The sequence below is a fragment of the Saccoglossus kowalevskii genome, chromosome 22 (assembly GCF_978046115.1).
Source record: "Saccoglossus kowalevskii chromosome 22, keSacKowa6.1, whole genome shotgun sequence".
NCBI classification, from domain to species: domain Eukaryota; kingdom Metazoa; phylum Hemichordata; class Enteropneusta; family Harrimaniidae; genus Saccoglossus; species Saccoglossus kowalevskii.
The window spans coordinates 19,930,161-19,951,377 of record NC_140662.1 but is presented as its reverse complement, the minus strand read 5'-3'; the positions used below and the strand labels follow the sequence as shown (position 1 = coordinate 19,951,377).

Below are 21,217 nucleotides of genomic sequence, written 5' to 3'. Positions count from 1 at the left end.
TCCATTGTGCCATATTTATGAACTATGCAAGTGCCAGTATGACTAAATATGTAATCAATAAGTTTTGAGTTTCCTACCTGCTACATGTATATTACTGTGTGCGCATGCCCATCACAGATTGGGGGTGGGTGGGTGGGTGGGTGGGTATTTGCCTCAGTTTTTCATCAGCTGTATACAACTCCTCAGCTATTACTCTTCCTATATATGTATCATGTATGGATACCAAATTATAATTTTGTTCTCATCATTGTGTGCTTTTGAATGAGAAACACATTTTGTGGAAATATTTACAATTTACATCCAGATGTATATTTTATCTTGCTTTATTGTATAACAAAAAAAATATATATTATGAAGCTACTGTTGTTGAGCAGGAGTGTTTCAACATTGACCTACCCAGTTTTCTATGCACTCAGTAATGTCCCGTAGCACGCAGGGAACTTCAAACTAGTCTGTTGGCAGTGTAGTCATAAAATAGGGACGCTGTGTTCCTCAAGTTCATGTTCAAAAATGGCCATTTGGTAACAAATTGGGTTATGCTGAATTGTTCCTGAGTGTAATAACAAAAATAACCCCAAATGTATTGATTAACTTTCTCTACCATTTCTTAAAAGGACATCTACGTTTTTCACAATTTTTTTGCCATATTTTTTAATCTGTAAGACTGAGCTGTAAATGACTTTGTAGTTACCAAATTAAACAGCATGAGGTAAATAAAATGTTAGATTTTTGCTCAAGGTCAATTTCAATACTGAACTACTTGCATGGTATTTTCATAAATACATGTCATATTATGCGACTGTCGTAAAGATATTCAAGGCTCAGTATTGAACGATTAAAAAATACTGCTACCCCTTCAACAGTATACAGGTATAGACGTTTTAATTCACATCAGTTTAAGCTCAAAGAGATTATTGTCGTGCATTCTTTTTACAGGGTGCTTTTTTTTTTATATTAGCCATTTATTTAATGTCATTGTAGCTAACCGTAAATACAAATTATATTTAAGTTGCATTCTGCATAGGTCTTAAATCTGTTGTCACTGTATACATCTTAAAAAGAGGTGAATTTGGAGTAACTTGTTTAATTTTTTTTTTTTTCCAAATAATAAAATATGCTTATAAACTATATTGTATTTGTTATTTGATGAATTTTTGAATGTACGTAGTGTCGGAAATGTTGATGTGGTTTTGTTTTAACCATTTTAATAGTTCTCAAAGTTGTAACTCTGATGTTATTTTTAGAAATTCATATAGGTCCTGTGGCTGTCCCTAGCAAAAACAAATTTCACAAGTCTGAAAGCAACATTACCACTTTGGGACGACCCCATTTGGTCAGTTTGCACAGACTTGATATTTTTATTCACCAGTCCACAGAAATGGGCAATTTGTGCATGTCCTGGACTTCAGATTACTGACTCTCCTAACAGTGTTTTAAGATGCAAAATGTTTGCTAGTTTCCCACCAGGGAAGTTTATTTGCTAGTGAAACTAGTGGTGTGTGGCAGTACATCTGCATTGTACTTTTCTGTAATATGCACCATCTTTACATATACAATGTATCTATATTTATACTTTACCCCCCCCATTCCTCACCAAATAAAGTACCCAGACATTACATCTGCTTAGCCATTTTAATCACATTCAATACAATCTACATTTAAATTACAAATACCTAAATCCAGTAAATTAAATATCATAATTAAAACATCTAAAGCAGAAAGAGTTGAAGCAAAAATATACAATTTTATTTTAACACTGATATGCCACTTCAGTAGTCTCTTTTTGAACTTTATGGCGAGTAAATGTCATTAAATGTAACCATGGCAACCAGGGATGCCAGTTTCACTTTGTGTTAGAAGGGTGCTTATAGATGCAACTCCAAGTGTCATATTCTTTGTGATTGATACAATTAACAAAATTACATCTTGTTTTTCAATCCCCATCTATAAATAAATCGTTGCTCATTTGTAAAACGCAGCAAATACTACATAAATTACAAGTCACTGAAACTGAATTTTGTGATTGGCCAAGATGAACATTACTAATAAGCCAATGACAATTCATCATATGAAATGAATGCTGTGATTCGCCACGCTGGACATTATTAAGCCAATCACAATTAATTTCCAGAAATGCATCTTGTGATTGGACAAGATGAACATCAACTAATGCCAATAATTCATTTCTGGCTTTACTTGATTATAAAATAACAGAATTACTGCAGAAACCAAATACTGTTCATAAAATAAATTATATTGCAACCATTGAAGCAAGTCTTTGCACCACACAAAGTATATATTTATTACATGTACACCTTCGATATAATACATGAACATTTTGTGGTTTAAATGTTACCAGTTTTACTTAGCAGTGAATTAAGCTACAATAGGTGCAACTTTCATCTTCTTTCATTCTCAATTCTCTGCTCAATATTTAAGGGACTAAAATTCTAGTCAGGTAAACCTCCAAATTTTGTAACATTTCAATGGAAGACAGCAAGTCACAATGACATTCACAACAGCCAAAAATGTATCAAAGTCGTGAAAACTGATAGTAACTTGCAGTTTGTAAATTGCTGACAAATTTAAATAAAAATTTATACTCTCAGCAACAGACATTCACGCTGTCAATAACTTGGCAGCCTGTAATTAAATGTAACCATGACAACATAGTAAATATTTTATTTGGTAAAACTAATACTAGCAGTTGAAAAGCTTCTCTCCCTTCATCCTTATAAGATTATTTCTACGAAGTCACGCTCATACAAGATAACACATGTGTAGCGTGCGTTTGTGCAGTACTGATGACAAAATCTGTAATATATTTAAAATTTTAAAAAAGCCACAGAAAAAAATGGCCTGTTATACAACAGTTTAAAAATATTGACTATGTCTAAATGATATTCCAATTACCGATAAACCAATTAAAATGTCTTAAGTTTTGATCAAAAGGCGATATTCCTCAAAAATATTTACATCAAAAATACATTGTACGATGGATAAATTGTATACTGTTTATTTTATTTTTCGAGAATGACTCAAATTATTAAAATGGTTCATTTTTATAATAACTTCTTCAATTTATAAGTAACCATTAATAAAATGGCCCTACACAGTACATTTTATTGTAACAAATATACGGTAATTCTGCAACAACCTATTCTAGGTATATTTTTTACATATATGTAAGCAGGATCTTCAAAATGCAATAAAAATGCCCATCCATGAATTTCAAAATTCATTAGCAGTTGAATTAGCCATAATGTCACAAAATAACCCCCAAATGATATGTCTGAGAAAACAATACTTGATAAATGTACGAGTAATTGACCACACAATGTTGTGTTTGCGAATAATAATTTTTCAAAAAATAAACCTGGTAAAAATAGCCATATAATTTTCATACTTTTTTTTGACAAGTTCATTGCAAGTACAGAAACGACAAATGCAAACAAATTAATCATGTCCAATATATTTTATACATTATTTTCAAAACCGAATTACTAGTAGTTTTGAACAAAACTCCATGGACAAAGTGTGATGAAAGAATTACCGTAAAGAACAATTCATCAGTTTAGCGCCCTCTAGTGTTAATGTTTTGTTATTTTTTTTTTTTGAAATGGCTGACAAATATGATTCATAACAAGAATCACAAAATAAAACTGAAAATAAAATAAATGTGAAGGGTATCAAAACCCCACAATGCATTGCACTTTATGGAATAATTCATCATTGAATACATTAAATATCTATGGCACACCACGGTCAATGTTTATACAAGACCATAAAAATTGTTTAATCCTTACAAATATTTGACCAATGTGAACATGCACCAAATAGGTGACCCAGGGTAATGTATCAGGTAATATGGCCTATAATTGTTCTAATATCATTATAATAAAATAAAATAAAATCATACTCAATCAAACATATACCTCACAGCTGTCTATACCCAGTATATCATAACCTTTGACCCTGTGTACGCTCATTGAGACGCACATCATCCTACAAACAGGCTAAACGTACAAAATACTTTTAAAATAGCTTGAATCCCAATAGAAATATGCAGAGAAATGTACGAGATGCGGAATTCAATAACATGAATATGAATCAATGTAATCAAAATTATAAACCAGTTGATAATCCTGTCATAAAAATACAGTTCATTAAAGTGTTCTAATTATAACTATATTTTAAATATTATATTTAATAAATTAGTGACATTACTTCACATTACACCATAAGTCTTGGATACATAATTATCTGGATAGTTGTCATTCTCTCTTGATAGCTGTCTGGTATCTGGGTAACTGATATCCTATCTGGTTACCTACCTTATTGAGTTTATTACTACCTGTCTTATCTGTGTACCTGGTACCTGCCTGAGTAACTTTCTGGCATCTGGATATGTAGTGCCTGTTCGGTATTTTTTGTACCTGTCAAGTATCCATGTACCTATTCGGTACAATGTATCTCCTATAGTATCTGGGTATGACTATGACTGTAGCATTTTTTACATTTTAGGGGTTTGATTTTGTGCAACAATTTTAACATTGTGATAATTTTGTAAAAGCCAATTTGCTACATGGTGATAACTAAATGTGCAAATCGAATAGCTACATTGCGATAATTTTGTATAAAATTGATTTGCTACATTGTGATAACTTTGCACAAAATCAATTAGCTACAGTGTGATAACTTTGTAGAAAGCGATTAGCAGCATTATGGAAATGTATGAAATCAATTAGCAATATTGTGATAATTTTGTGTAAATTGATTAGCTACATTGAGATAACTTTGTATAAATCAATTTGCTACAGTGTGATAACTTTGTATAAAATTATTTAGCTACATTGTTATAACTTTGTAGAAGCTGATTTGCTACATTGAGATAACTTTGTATAAATCGATTAGCTACATTGTGACAACTTTGTATAAATCGATTAGCCACAGTGTGATAACTTTGTATAAATCGATTAGCTAGTGTGATAACTTTGTATAAAATTAATTAGCTACATTGTGCTAACTTTGTAGAAAACGATTAGCTACAGTGTGATAACTTTGTAGAAAACGATTAGCTACAGTGTGATAACTTTGTATAAAATCGATTTAATAGCTAGTGCGATAACTTGTATAAATCGATTAGCTACAGTGTGATAACTTTGTATAAAATCAATTTGCTACATTGTGATAACTTTGTAGAAAACGATTAGCTACAGTGTGATAACTTTGTATAAATCGATTACCTACAGTGTGATAACTTTGTATAAATCAATTAGCTATTATGTGTGATAACTTTGTATAAATCGATTAGCTAGTGTGATAACTTTGTATAAAATTAATTAGCTACAGTGTGATAACTTTGTAGAAAACGATTAGCTACAGTGTGATAACTTTGTAGAAAACGATTAGCTACAGTGTGATAACTTTGTATAAAATCGATTAGCTAGTGTGATAACTTTGTATAAATCGATTAGCTACAGTGTGATAACTTTGTTTAAAATTAATTAGCTACAGTGTGATAACTTTGTATAAAATCAATTAGCTACAGTGTGATAACTGTATAAAATCGATTAGCTACAGTGTGATAACTTTGCATAAAATCAATTAGCTACAAAATGTATATTGAGATAACTTTGTAGAAATTGATTGCATACATTGTGTAAATGTATAAAATCAATCAGCTATATTGTGATAAGTTTGTATTAATGGATTAGCTACTATGTGATAATTTTGTATAAAATCTATTTGCTACATTGTGATAACTTTGTATAAACTATTTGCTACACTGTTAACTATATCTACATGTACATGTTACAGAACCTTTACAAACAAACACCAATGTTAAAGTTTGATTAAAATCATAATGTACACACGTACATGAATGAATAAAAGTGTGTATACCTCTTGTATGCCACTAGGGGCGCTGTCAATAGGGGATGGATTAAAAGTAGCCATTTTGAATTATTGATTGTGATAATAAACTTATGATATATTGATTTTATTTCATACTATAGTTCAATTTTATTAATAATAGCTAACCATTTATAATTCAAATTCAAGTGGTATGATTTAATCCTATATTAAGTAAAAACAGATAAAAAATACACCTGATGACTGTGGGGTTTTAAGTAATAATAAAGTGGTTTTGTTTGCATTCCAAAACTTTTTGGCAAATGAATAATTGACAGAAAGTTGGCACCATTTTGTGAATTTTCATAAATTTTAGCGACAAGAAAAATAATGAAATTTTAAATGTAGGTTTTTTTTTGGTTTTTTTTACATCACTATTGGAATGTTAGTAATTGAATAGACCATTTTCCGTTCACTGCGAGAATCACGCGTTATGCATGAATTCGAACGTAAAAACAGGACAAACAAAGGTCCTAGCATCTTAGTGGCGTCAAACATCGCGTGAGATTCGACAAACGCGAAAGTATTTTGGGGGACATTTCCATGCTTAATAATGAGTTCAAAATCAAATCGTTCGATTTTTGCGGCAGACGTTCGACGCGCGTCTTTCATGCATCTCGCGAGATCTCGCAATTGTACAGAAAATCACCTATTGGTTAATATTATATAATAGCACCCCCTAGTGGCATACAAGAGATCATTTAGTAATCCTATTTAGAACCCGGTTTTGGTTCAGCTGGTGGTGCAGCGCCCTCATCGTCCGATGGAGCTGAATTTCCAGAATCCGGTGGATAATACATCTCAGACTGTTGAGATAGGAATGTTGATATAGTAGATCCACTGCTATCGTGAACAACACTTGCTATGACCACCCTCTTGTAAATGGGACATGGCCGGATTGTTCCATTAAGACAAGCTTGGCAACTATGTATATTGCGGGTTCTACGCGGTCCACGTGGTCTATGTCCAATACCCATTGGCAATACCTAGAAATTCACATGTACGTTAATATCATAATCCAAACTACAACGTAACAACAATTGTTTTGTTTCAGTGTCTGGGTTTGAGTCCAAATACAGATCTGGAAGCAACATTGTTTCAGTGTCTGTTTTTGAGGCCAAATACAGATCTGGAAGCAACAGCTCCCACAGAGGGCACAATATGTGAGGAGCCAATCGTTTGCCTCATTTAGCAAAACAGATGCCAGGTTTTGTTAATGATCAAGGGAAAAAAAGTTCATTGCAGATGACTGACATTTTAAGCTTCACTATTGACAAAGTCAACAGAGTGGAGCTATTATTGCTGATAGTACATCATCATATGCATATCACATAGTGGAGCTATATCAGCTGTCTGACAGCCCGTTAGATTATTGTCTCCATCAAATATATTGCTATCCTCTCAAGGCATGTTGGTTGGCATCATAAGAACAAACTCAATGCTGAGTCACTTTGGAGATTAACGCCACAACCTCTCTGATGTGCAGTGTCAAGCTACAAAATAAACTACAACCACTACATCTGATGCAAGGTGACATGCTACCCACTGAACTACACTCGGTATGTGATTATTCTTACCATAATATGACAGTCATAACACATGGCAGCTACATCAGCCCTAGCTTTACCAGTAAATCGACGTCCACACTGCGTACACTCGTATGTACCAACACCATACTCTTTATCTTTTGGGATTGGATCATACTTAACATTACATTTATTACATCTGAAATAAACGAATATTGATATTTACATCCAAATCAACAGAAATCTTTTGTGCCATCTTCCAATCTTGCACATCTGTCAACTTACCTAGCAACAGGTTTGTACTGAAACACTTTCGTCCAGAAGACATTGTCACATGGCTCGCACCCATACTGTCTTTTCTCTGTTAATTCCATGTTATGTCTTTTTAAATTTTCCATTGTCAATGGCTTCACACCATCAGGAAGATCATCGGTCACTTGGCGTCTGTTCTAAAAAAAATTATATAGTCCCTGTTAATTAAACAGTAAAAAAATCTGAAATGAGTCAGCCATTTTGAATCAGAACATGAAACAAACAAAAATTTTTGAAAGTTCTCTTTGTGCTCGTCATATTAAAGCGTGCCCTTGAAACTTGAGTTCCAAGTGGCGTATACAACAGATTGTTTATTTACATCAAAACAATCCGTGTAGTAGTAATATGGCCAAAAATAAAAACAGTTGTTATTCGCCCTTCTTTGATCTGATTATGAAACACACTGATATGTATGTGCCAAATACGAATGAAAATGGTACATAACTTGTGGAAATATAGTAGTAAGGCCAAAAGGTCAGATGGCTGTCAATCGACCAATAAAAACTGACAAAGCATGTCCAAAAAACAACATTTTCAAAAAACAAGATGGCTGCCAGTCAGCCATTTTGAATCGAATCACTAAACCACTGCATGTGCATATGTCCCACATAGAGTACTAGGCACATGCAAAGAATGAACGAAATCGGTCCAAGGGATTCTGAGATATGACTCTGGACGGACGCACGGACCGAAACCAAATTATAAGTCCCCGTTTTCGGACTTCGTCCAAACGGGGACTATTAAATTACATGCTAATTAAATAGCTATTTAAAAATACATTTTGATGGGAAACAGACTAGACTAACCCTAGCATGAGCTAATTTCTGTTTCCCAGCCATAGATTAATATTATTATTATTTATCAATATTTATTAGTCATTATTTATTGTTGTATTGTTATTCTTTTATGTAATCTATGGCAAATAAACATTATTATTATTATTATTATAGACTAAGGAAGTAAGAGAGTATTTAAAGTGAGGACGGGAAAATACAAGTTTCTATTTCTGTTTTTTTTTTTCAAATCATGTAGTTGTAAAGTTGTGATTGTGATCAGTCAAATTATGCCAGAGACGTAGAAAAGCATTTTGAATTTGATCTGAAAAAAATTATGGTCATGTTATATATGTTCATTTTATGTATATGTACTAAGATAGACAATAGCTGTCCATGTATCTGAGATCAGGGTTCAGAATGGCAGAAATGCTTGATTTTGATGAATTTTAACATTAAAATGGCCTCTTTTCAGCCATCTTGAATCTGATCGCCAAAATTATATATGCTTATACATGTATGTGTGACAACCTAACATGGGACCCTAATTGATGCACATCATTTTATGTTGCAGATTGGATTCAAAATAACAGATTTTGCCAAAACAGACTGTGACTTATTTTGACCATAGACACATATGTATGCATTAATAGAGCAAATACAGTATTTATGTTTGTAGACCCAAACAAAAAATTATTGTTGCTATGGCAATTACTTGCTTCAATATTAACCACATTTGTATTTTTTTATTAATATTAATATTAATATTAATATTAATATTAATATAAGCATAAATTATTACCATTAGGGCTGTGTATCAAATTATTTGTACACAAATGGGCATACTAATAAAAGTAAAATAATATAAATTCTCACATCAGTTGTGGCATTGAAAAAGTATGAACAAATCATTAATGACCATTTTAAATTGAACTTAACTATTAAAAAATTCAATAATTATTAAATAATTACAATGAAAAAAAGAATTACCTTAAGTTTTTATTCATGTCAGAACATGTTCGTTTCATACACACATCAATTTAACTTCAATGTCTGTATATTCCATCTATTTATTAACATATTGAATGCCCTAATTTTTCCAGACAAAATTTTAGTAAAACATTTTGCACATTTTTAACAATATTTCTTTAATTTCATTGTTAATTTTGAACCAAATTGTCATCATTTTCCAAAAGCTACAAGTCTTGATCAAATTTGTTGAACAAATATGGTAAAATTTATGTGGGTTTTATTTTATGATTGGTGACATAAGTTGACTTTATTGTTTGATGATTCTACAGGATGTCACTGAAAACGTTTCAGTTCTTTTGTGACAAAGAACCAAATACAAAGGAATAATAGTGATGTGCAATACATACGGAGGATAACAAGTGATCTATTCAGGTCACCATAAGCCCCATATTGCAGCATACAAAATACTTGTTTCAACATTATTCAATATTATATTATTTAAACCCGGCATCCAGGTATAAAGTAACAAATTTGAGAAAGCTAAGGCCGATAAATATGGTGATATACATGTGTAGACAATGACAGTATGGAATTATAGTTTTTGGTAATTATATGTATTATAACCAAAAGTTTCATGAAATTGACCCTTCTTTAGTATAATATCTCAACCTAGGAAACAGCCCTGCATATTTGTTAGATCATTAGTTTTACTGTAAAATACTTTAATTAGCTGGAATTAATTTTTGCTGAATAGGCTTTTTTGGGTGTTTTGTATGGAACTTATATTCACTGATTTTTGATGAATTGAATGTGAAATATAGGGAAAAAAGTGTATTTGCTGGATTTTATTTTCACTGAAGCATCCCTTCAGCGAAAATAAATTCCAAGTGGAAATAAAGTATTCTACAATACATGTATTTGAAGCCACAGAATTGAGAATACAGCAAGTAACCCAATGAAGAAAAATGACTATGCAAATTAGGCAATTAATATGCACACCTACAAATGTATTCTAATCAGCTCTGTGGAATATCTTATCACATCTATGCACTACATTTCACTTGACTCTCAGAAGCTGTTCTCGTAGTGTACCAGAAAATATTAATAATCAAATGATAATTATTAATAAACAAAAATTTCTACTAAAAAAATTATCAACCCAAAGTATATATGTAACAAATGTTATTTTATTCAAATTTCACAATTTGAGTTATGACATGCGTTTACAGTATGGGTCCAAGTCTACAAGTACCAATTCATCCAATGAACTACCAAATATTATAATAGACAACCAGCTTTACAACCTAACCCAGCCAGGCTTTTAATTTGAGCCTATGCACACACATTCATAGTATGCTCGAGGCTACAAGGACACCTTCACAAAGTTTGAAGTGTATTATAAAATGGTCGCAAGTCAATTATATTTTTTGAATTTTACATTTAAGCTAAATTGCTGAAAATTAAATATTCCAAAGCTCCGAACCCCCCCCCCCCCCCCAAAAGATATAAATTTGATTCAAAGTGAATGTGAGCAATCATTCAAGCTTGCATGGTCGGGAATAAACCATAAACACTCTCGTCGATTACAATCAGCTAGTAGGTCGATGAAAATGCAGAGAGGTTTGGCGAAAATGAATTACTAAGTAATCTCAGTTTTGAAGTAGATTAATAAATAACTTATTTGAAGCTGACGTGAAGCTGATGCGAAGCTATGCGGTTTGAAAAACGAAGCCCCATTGTAGTGAAGTTCCTTTTGTTTATGCAAATACGCTGAAGCGATGCTGTAGCGAAAAGAAGCCAAAACCTATGCGACAACTGTACTGTATGAATCAGGCTAGGCTTAAGTATGTGTGAGGTCTGAAGTGAATTGGCCAAGGTATATTTGAGATTCTGAGCATGCTCAGTTGTTCTCTCAGTGGTGTTGGGAGAGGTAGTTTTGGATGAAAATCATGAAAAAGACCCACTTAGGATTTTAAGATCTTGAAAATTGAAAAATTTCGTGCATATTCGGCAGAGACTTGTTCATCAATCTGCCAAGTTTCATCGATATCTGCTGCAGAATTTCTGAGAAAATGTTAGAGACATCACAGACGGAAACTGGAAATAAGAATTAATAGTCTGACTTTCAGGCTGCGCCTGAAACAGGGACTAAAAAACTAGAAGTCTGCTCTGTCTTTTTATAATCTTACCTCTGTCAGACGCCGCTGTAATAATGCAATGGCAGTATCCACATTGTCTTTGACTCCGGTGATGACAAACCGCAGTGTGCCATTAGAAGACACCAGCTGAAACTCAATATGTGTCTGTGTCTGTATTCTTATGGCATTGCCTGTTGTTCGAACCTGAAAAAACAAATGAATGAATAAACAAACAAACAAACAAACAAATAAACAAACAAACAAACAAACAAATAAATAAATGTGAGTGAGAACATTCGTTACATAATAAATGCTTGACAAACAGTACATCATCAGTTTTCTCTATGAACAAGGATGAAGCCTACCCAGTACTCATAAATTTTTGAGACAGTTGGTCATAAATCATTTGTTCATTCATCTGAAAAATCATGGAGCTATTGTCCCCTGGCACCATGAAATGGCATTTTGTTGTGTGTTACAGTTATGTGTTTTGAGAAACTTGTCCTAATATTTTCCAACAACAACCAAGATTTTTGAAAAAATTCAGGACAACAAAAAATACATTATCATTAACAATACATTATGTCACCAGCCTACAATTTAAGATATGGTAAAATATCTATGCCATAGGAACCTATGAGTAAATACTGACAATTTACTCAAATTTTTTCTGTTGGCTCCAAATTCAGGGTTCATTCCCAGAAATATTGAAGAATATAAGAAAGAAGTGCACAAAAGTCGAGGTGAAAGTCTGCTGCGGAAATAGTTAATATAACATTCTATAAACCGGTATCCATCATTTATCTATTTATTGTATTTTACAGTCAGTAAAAATATATACATATTTGAATCATTATCAGGTAACATTGCAAAATGGGTAAATTTTAAGGAAAACTTTTTTTCAAACAAATGAATACAAATACAAAAAAAACCTTGTATATCACATAAAATTCCACTAAGCAATAGAAAATAAACTTTGAAAACAGCTCTGGTTGCTTTTTTTTTAATTATTTTTTTTCTTCATTGGAAATTTTTTTATTTTGTACAGTCTGATAAAATCCATATTTAATGATATTAACAGTGAAGTCTTTCCAATTCGGCTAATACCAGGGGTATTCTGAATAATAAATTTATTTTTATTCAAGTCTCATTGAAATCATTGATTTCGCAATACTTTTTCATGTTTGGCAAAAAAAGTTTATGGTAGGGTTTTACAAACCAAAAATATATTTTGTTAATTTGGTCATTATCACTGATGTGGCAAAAAACTGCTATTTTCAGAGACATGATATACAAGTAATACATAACACTGGTCACTCTTGTTAGATTTTTACAAAGCAATTACAGTTTTACTGTTCTGTATGGTATGGTAAGGAAACTATTGGCTTGGAGGCAGTTTTATGTTGTACAGCTGGTTTAGATTTAGCTGGGATTAACTAATGCTGAATAACATTATTTATATACACTTTCATCTGATCCTCCTGAAAATTTCATATTGATATAATTTCTGAATGATAACTGTACAGAAAAAAACAACTTTATGAAATTTGAGATAAATATTCCAGTAATAAAGAAAGTCCACTTTTTGTCACATGACTATTTGGCAGTTGGGTAAATACTGATCACAGATGCTAGTCTGCCCCTAAAGCTTATACATGTATAAATTGGTCTGCCCCTAGGGCTTATACATGTATGAATTGGTCTGCCCCTAGGGCTTATACATGTATGAATTGGTCTGCCCCTAGGGTTTATACATGTATGTATTGGTCTGCCCCTAGGGCTTATACATGTATGAATTGGTCTGCCCCTAGGGCTTATACATGTATGAATTGGTCTGCCCCTAGGGCTTATACATGTATGTATTGGTCTGCTCCTAGGGCTTATACATGTATGTATTGGTCTGCCCCTAGGGCTTATACATGTATGAATAGGTCTGCCCCTAGGGCTTATACATGTATGAATTGGTCTGCCCCTAGGGCTTATACATGTATGAATTGGTCTGCCCCTAGGGCTTACACATGTATGTATTGGTCTGCCCCTAGGGCTTATACATATATGAATTATACAGGAACATTTCTACTAATTCTTGTGTTTTTTCTACGTTTTTCGAAAAACCTGCGCAGCTTGAAGTTTCAAGGACACGCTCGCGACAACCTCTTCGCTTTAATATACTTGCGCATACCAAAATGTGGTAGGGGTTATTACGTATGTTTTCAGGGAAAAATAGAAAAATAAAAACACATAAATGCTAAACTTGCTAATTCTCCTGATTATTAATATTTAAGCAAATTCAAATTCCATGGTAATCTGACCTGTGGTGTAATGATTACTTTGTCTACCCAGCTGTACGCTATTAAAGTCAGGCATATTCAGATGGGATGTAAAGCTGTTGTTTCTTTTCCTATTTTCAGTGTATGTAAAAGAATCTAGATCTCAATAGACAGAGGTTTGCATTGGATAACAGATGTTCCTCTCAACACAAGCGCATGCTTGAATCGTGCTGTCCATCATTTCATATTCTATAAATAGACCGACATGTTGACAGCACTAATAGTATGAATGATCAATATGCATCTTCAATCTAATAAACACTGGCAAAGTACAATTATAATAATTTTGTCTAGATACTGTAAAATACTTTATTTTAGCTGGAATTAATTTTCACTGATTTTTGATGAGTTGAATATGAAATATTGGAGAAAAAATGTATATTCGCTGAATTTTATTTTCACTGAATAATCTCTTTCGCGAAATTAGCGAAAATAAAGTATTTTACAGTACCGTAATACAACGATATTTTGACTTAGATTGAAATTAGTAAATATGAGCGATAACTGAGTTTTTATGATACATCAATCCGAACTGCAGACAACGTAATAGAAATTAGTAGTGTATCACATGCATATTTTCAACAGGCCAAAAAATAAGTGGAAAGTGGAAATATCATCCAATACAAATATATCATTGGGTGAACCTAGTATGCTAATTGTGTGCAACAGTGTTCTATTTCATGCTAATGTTTCGACCAAAAAATTTTAAATCAGAACTATTTTTAACTGTCATTCGTAGTTATTGGTACATATACATGTATAACCTTTTCACCACCAGTTCCCTCTTTTCATCACAAATTCACAAAATAGGCCTGTTTATAGTCTGCACTTTCCTTCAGATGTTTGAGACAAAAATAGCAAAATTTTTTTAGTAAAAAGTAAAAAAAATTAACTCAAATTTTGTCTGTTGGCGCCAAAACAAGGGTTCATTTCCAGAAATATTGAAACAAGCAGCCTGTTGGCTGAGATGGCTCCGCTGTTAGCAATGCACATTTCAATTAAAGAACAGAAGATATCATTAGAAATTGAATATGTACAGTATCATAGCAATCAGACTTGCTGTTTACAATAAGAATTCGAAAAAATCACTTTTTACCAAAAATGACAAAAATATTCATAAAAATTAGAGAATCAAAGATATCATCATGAAATGAACAAATCTGAGAGAGATCCACATGTAGTACCTATATATGTGATATCAAAGCAATTGGACTTACGGTTTTTAACAAGAAGTCGAAAATATCACTTTTTACCAAAAATGACAAAAATTAGAGAATTGAAGATATCATCAGAAAAAGGAACAAATCTAAGAGAGGTCTACCCAAGGTACATACACATAAAGTATCAAAGCATTCAGTCGAAAAAGTACATTGTTGACACGGACAACGGACGCCGACGGACAATCACTCATATACATGTAATAAGCTCCGCTCGACTAAGTCAACAGCGGAGCTAAAAAGTGCAGAAAAATTTGGGTGAAGAAGTCTGGTCTTGAAAAGGATAAACCTGAAGATCTGCACAACATGTAGTATTGTGTAGGATGAAAATACATTTGCAGTGTGTGACAGCGAACTATGTGTGTGATATGCAAGTTGGATCTGCTGATTCTGATAACACATTTTAGGTTCCCTGTAATTAAAAATTTTGAAAAATCAATTTAAAACTAGGCTGAGGCTATGATTTGCTATTACCGTAGTATGCCCTATTTATGGTCTGTCAAATCAAGTTTGGTGATTCATCTTTGACAATGGTGGAAGCATTTAGAGTGCATTTAAATATTCAACTTTTGTGTTCTTTATATATGTTTTTTTTTTCTTTTTCTTTTTCTTTTTAACTGTAAACTTGACATCCAGAAAAGTTCTGACATGATTGTTCTGTTATTTTGGTAGATACAGGAAATACCACAAATTAGGAAATTTGCAGTCAATATTGATAACTGTGTACCGTGTTCTCACTACAAAAACTTACGGCAACATACTGGAAGTTGTACCCAGTAAAAAGATAAAGATCGCATAATCTTTGTGTTCACATCAGCAATTTGTACAAGCGGTGTAATAGGATGGCCACTGGATAACGCACATAATGGCACTGACTTGTAGATTTCGGTTGACCATATGTCTTTTATGTATTTTTTCAATCAAGCAATAATATTAGACAACGTAAATTGTCTTAATAATATCCATGTACATGTAAATATAAATTTGTTAGAAACATAGAGTTAATCTCTTTTTAGTCCTATGTTGGAACAAATCGGCATATTTCAAGTTTAACAACGTACAAACTCAGTCTATGTCTATTTAGTGTATCTCAAAACGAGGCTCATCAATAAGTCTTCATAAATTTCTCATTTGCATACAAAAATAACCCTAGTGACGTCTCTCGAGGAAGAGTCAATGGCCAAAGCCACTAGAGGGTGCTTTATTATTTAGTTTTCTTGTTTGACTAAATTGACCCACATGTATTTATTCATCGAGGAAGATGGTTACAATAATGAACACAGATTATCAAGATTGTCGGTATAGGGTTGAGTCAGATGTGACATCTGTCAATTCTAGTGTAGCTGGTCATTAAGATCAATGGCCTTACGCTGGATACTGTCTACGTTAAAAAAATTATTCAAAATAAAATGTTTTAATATTATAAGCATCAAATTATAATGATCAATGACACAGGGTAAATAATAAATGACCTAATATAATGTATCCATGGTTCAGGAATCACAGCTACTAAAGCGTAACTACACACAAATGAAATAACATCAAGTTACAAGTCATTGTCAATGACACGTCCCCGTTCCGTTCATATTTGAGTGACATATACATTCAAAGCAGATCATGACCGAAATGCACCTGCATATGTACAACACATTGTGCTAAATCTGAACAAAATCCATCCATGCATGACTGAGATCCGGTTCTGGAATTGTGAAAATACGTGATTTTGATGCATTTTCGGCCTTAAAATGGCCATCATTCCACTATTGTTAAGCAGATCATAAAACAAATGCACATCTCTATTTGTGACATGATGTACATCCAGACATGTCTTGGATACGGATCCAGAACTGAATTCTTTAACAAAATGGCCGCCAGTCGGCCATTTCGAACTTGATCCGAAAAAAAAAAAGACGCGCATCAAGGTCCTATTATGTTTAATGTATGTACCAAATTTGAACAAAATCCATCCATGCATAACTGAGATACGGGTCCGGAATGGTGAAAATGTGCGATTTCAATGCATTTTCGGCCTTAAAGCGGCCCCCATTTGGCTATCGTTAATGAGATCATGAAACAAATGCACATACATATTTGTGACATGATGTACCTTGTGTGTGTGAAGTTTGAACTCGATCAATCCAAGCATGTCTCAGATACGGATCCAGAACTGAATTCTTTAAAACAAAATGGCCGCCAGTCGGCCATTTCGAACCCGATCCAAAAAAAAAAATGACGTGCATCAAGGTCCTATTATGTTTAACGTATGTACCAAATTTGAACAAAATCCGTCCATGCATAACTGAGATCCGGGTCCGGAATGGTGAAAATGTGCGATTTTGATGCATTTTCGGCCTTAAAATGGCCGCTATTCGGCTATCGTTAATCAGATCATGAAAAAAATGCATGTGCATATGTCCCATATAATGTGTGATGTATGAGTGAAGTTTGAACTTAATCGGTCCATGCATGTTCGAGATACAGGTGATCACGGACGGACGGACGGACGAACGCACACAGGGCAAAACATAAGTCCCCGTTTTCGGACTGCGTCCGAACGGGGACTAAAAATGGGTGAAGTCAGGTCACAGCGAAGACAAGTGCATTAATGACAGCGTTTGATTTACCAGGTATTAAAAAAATGAGATCGATGTATAACCAAACTTCACATTTTTATATTACCTATGTTCTAAAACACCTGTATGATTCGGTTAACATGGTTGTCATAGCTATGACATTGCCTTTAAAATTACTCGGTCGATAAACATTTAGTTACTTTCGTTCTTTAGAGTCTGATTTCTTAGTCTACGAATTATTACGCACACAAAGCAATTAGGTCAAAACAAAGGTCATCTAATTGCAGAGGTGTAAAGTTATCATTCAACACCTATTATCAAATAATTCAGAAATTTATAGACAACAAAATTAAGAACAGTTGGCAGCATAGAAGTGTTGCGTGGTTTTCTGTTTGACCAACGCTCAGGTGATCGCATCACTAGCGAAATATTTGTACAGGATCTTAGAAGTCACAAACTAATATTTAGGATCGCAAAATAGCCATGTGATTTATTTTCTGAAATCCATCACAACGATGTCCTGGTCCGGAGTCTGGTTCTTTAAAATGTGATACTGAGCTTACAGAACTTATCTTGAAATCCAAGTAGTTCTAAGATCTTTCGAAAATGAAAGTATAATTGGCAAAATATATGACGGTATAAGATGAGGCCCATCCCATTTAAGTATTGTAAATCTATTTGTTGTGAGAACAACTTTCACTAAAACTCTTTGAAAAAAAACAAACTGTTGGCCTTTTTCTGGAGCAGTCGGAAAACCGGAAACAGTCAACTACGCAAGGATAGGGGGGAGAGCGTGGCTACAACACAAAAAATATGTCAAATTTACTAAGTTGAATATAATTTATTATTTTTAAAAACAAAATTAATAAATGTACACAGATCAAAAATGAGAAATGTGTTAGTGGGCATTTCATTGACACTTTAAAATTTGACACACATTGCCAGCTTGTTTACATTGAAATAAGATAAACAGTGAAACTCAAATTTATTTTAAGATGCCAATGCACTTTAAACACCTTGGAGGCGAGTAAAGTTGGCATAAAGGGGACACAAAAAACATGTGAATTAACATGTTATTTATATTTCAATGAAATGTACAGGAAAAGTTGTTGTTCAGAAGCATATACACTAACATCAGAAATCACATCCCTTAATACACACTGTCTGTTGCTTAGCAACAGATGCCTTATAAGACTGCAGATCAACACTATTAAAAATACAAACGTTATAAATAAGATTATCAAAAAAGATTACTTTAACAACTTATAAATTAAAGTTGTATATGCTTGTCAGAGCCACAGGTTCTTATCAAATTGAAGGTATTCTGGGAAACAAGCACATGGTGTATACATTTTGTATTTGCATATTAAATGCGGTTACACTTACAGACCATTCTAAACAAGATTAAACTACTATTTACCTTGCCTTTCTTCTTTTCTTCCTTGTCATCTTTAAATTTCTGTTTTTCTTTAGCAATATAGAAAACCTGCAATAGGTGACGTGTGTACGTTGTAGCGTGGGAAACATTAATTTTTATTTGACAAATGTATCAGATGTGTAACGCAGTGACCTTAATTCACATCAGGTTTTATCATGTAATGAAATTATACGGAATAGAAATGTTCCACGACAGTGAATGGTATGATTCACAATTTCCTCTACAACAATTACAAACCTATCAAGGTACGATGGGTATATCGATTAAATGAACACGCCATATGGTGAGCCGAATACAATCGCACCGCTGATATATCTGTCATGATTGGCGACGTGTTCAGGTACGCCTTCATCACATTCGCTACCCGGCACGCCATCATGCAATTTTAAAACCGATTTACGTGGTGACCACACCTAAGTACGGGCTTATTGACGTAACCGCGGGATTAATTACCATTTTAGTAATCGTGAAACCGCGTGTTAAGGCCATAAACGAGTAAATAATGCAACATACCTTCTGAATTTGTGCCATAATGTCGGCACGTTACGTCGAAATCGGCAAACAGGAAGTAGACGCCGTTACAGTACGCGTGTAAACTCCCTGGGTTTGAGCAAACACTATTCGGACGTGTCAGTGGACTCCACAACGTAACGCACAAACACTATTTATGAAATGCCGGCAGGTGACATGAATAAAACGTCAGGCAATTTTTTACTACTATGCTAAAAATTAAAATAATAATTTATTCCTAGAGGTCACCAAATGAACTTGACGATCTGCGAAAAGCTACCACATAAACGTTTTCTCGGAAATCATTGACAAGAATATGAGTTTGTGTTAAAATGTGACGCGTGTTTTTGACACAAGTTTTCCACGTAACAAAAAAGCAAAACAAAAATGAATGAACTAATAAACAAATCAATGATTCAGTCAAGAACAAACCAAATCATTGAACGAATTGATCAATAAGTCAATGGATGTGCGAATGACTTAAAGAGTGAGTGAATGAAATAATAAACAAATAATAATTACAAAAATAATGAGATATCCCTATTGAAGTTGCGTCCACCACCCCTCTAACATAGTAGTTGAGTCTACAAATAAATCCTCCATTTTGATCAGCTGCTGATTTCCGCGGTCAATTTAATTTGCGTCTTGTCGTCTTTACAGATAGCCTGCTTCTTACCGATATAATCGCTGCTAAGAAACACGGAATACACTGATAACGCTGTCATTGTAGAAATTATGAAGACATTGGGGTCGATTCATAGTGAGTATAAACATCACCCAGTTTCAAATTTGAATTTAGCAAGAAAGTGATTCAGAAACGGAGACATAGTTCATCAAGTTTACAATCTCACAATCCAGAGTTAAATATTAACTGCATGGTTCTATTTCTTTCCATAAATGTCACGTCCGATGGATGTTTTATTCTGGAACTTCAACCGAGTTAGTTATAGAATACTAGGTAGTAAAATCAATTCCATTCAAAATTGTTTTTCAATAGAAGCAACTTATAGAAAGGAATGAAGGATGAGCATTTACTTACCAATTGAAAATCAGGAAACAAATTTGACAGAAATGTGCATACTGTGAATGTGAATTTTCTTCATTAGAAGCTCATGTCCTTATAAATGTGAATGACCTAATAAACAATTTAGCGTAATCATTTACAAAATTTAATTAAAGTAAAATATGTTTGTATGTTCAGAGCTGACGAAACAGAGTGGAGAAATAAACTAGTCTATCTTCTGATATTGTATATCTTATATGAACAATATGTGCTGCTAATCACGATTACTAAATGAGATTTAAAAAAAATTATTAGTGTTAATGGCTCTGCAAACTGCTAAAAGAAAGAAAAACATATTATGGTTGTTATCGCAAATACATAACAAGCATATTCTGGACAGGAAGTAAGCAAAAATAGAGTCAAATTTTCCAACAAGAGTCGTTTTTAGTAACAATGTTGCAATGGAGCAAATACAGTATTATGACATTAAATTGAGAAGTCAATAATGAGGG

At 33.2% G+C, this 21,217-nt stretch overlaps 1 protein-coding gene across 1 annotated transcript; it reads right to left on the bottom strand.

Annotated features, from left to right (window-relative positions):
- Nucleotides 1-1,613: 1,613 nt before the first annotated feature.
- Nucleotides 1,614-20,058, bottom strand: LOC100371988 (shiftless antiviral inhibitor of ribosomal frameshifting protein homolog). Its single transcript, XM_002739906.4, has 6 exons — nucleotides 19,706-20,058; nucleotides 19,175-19,240; nucleotides 11,686-11,838; nucleotides 7,725-7,888; nucleotides 7,491-7,638; nucleotides 1,614-6,899 (listed from the first exon to the last, which is right to left on the bottom strand). Exons 1-6 carry the CDS (start codon nucleotides 19,721-19,723, stop codon nucleotides 6,624-6,626), a joined length of 825 nt encoding a protein of 274 aa, XP_002739952.1. The 5' UTR covers nucleotides 19,724-20,058; the 3' UTR covers nucleotides 1,614-6,623.
- Nucleotides 20,059-21,217: the final 1,159 nt, after the last annotated feature.

What these genes read in the sequence shown, in the direction of transcription:
- LOC100371988 (XM_002739906.4), bottom strand. An exon ending in TACAGCGGCGTCTGACAGAG is followed by an intron (nt 7,889 to 11,685) that starts GTAAGATTATAA and finishes AATTTTTTTTAG; the next exon opens with AACAGACGCCAAGTGACCGA. An exon ending in CAGTACAAACCTGTTGCTAG is followed by an intron (nt 7,639 to 7,724) that starts GTAAGTTGACAG and finishes CGTTTATTTCAG; the next exon opens with ATGTAATAAATGTAATGTTA.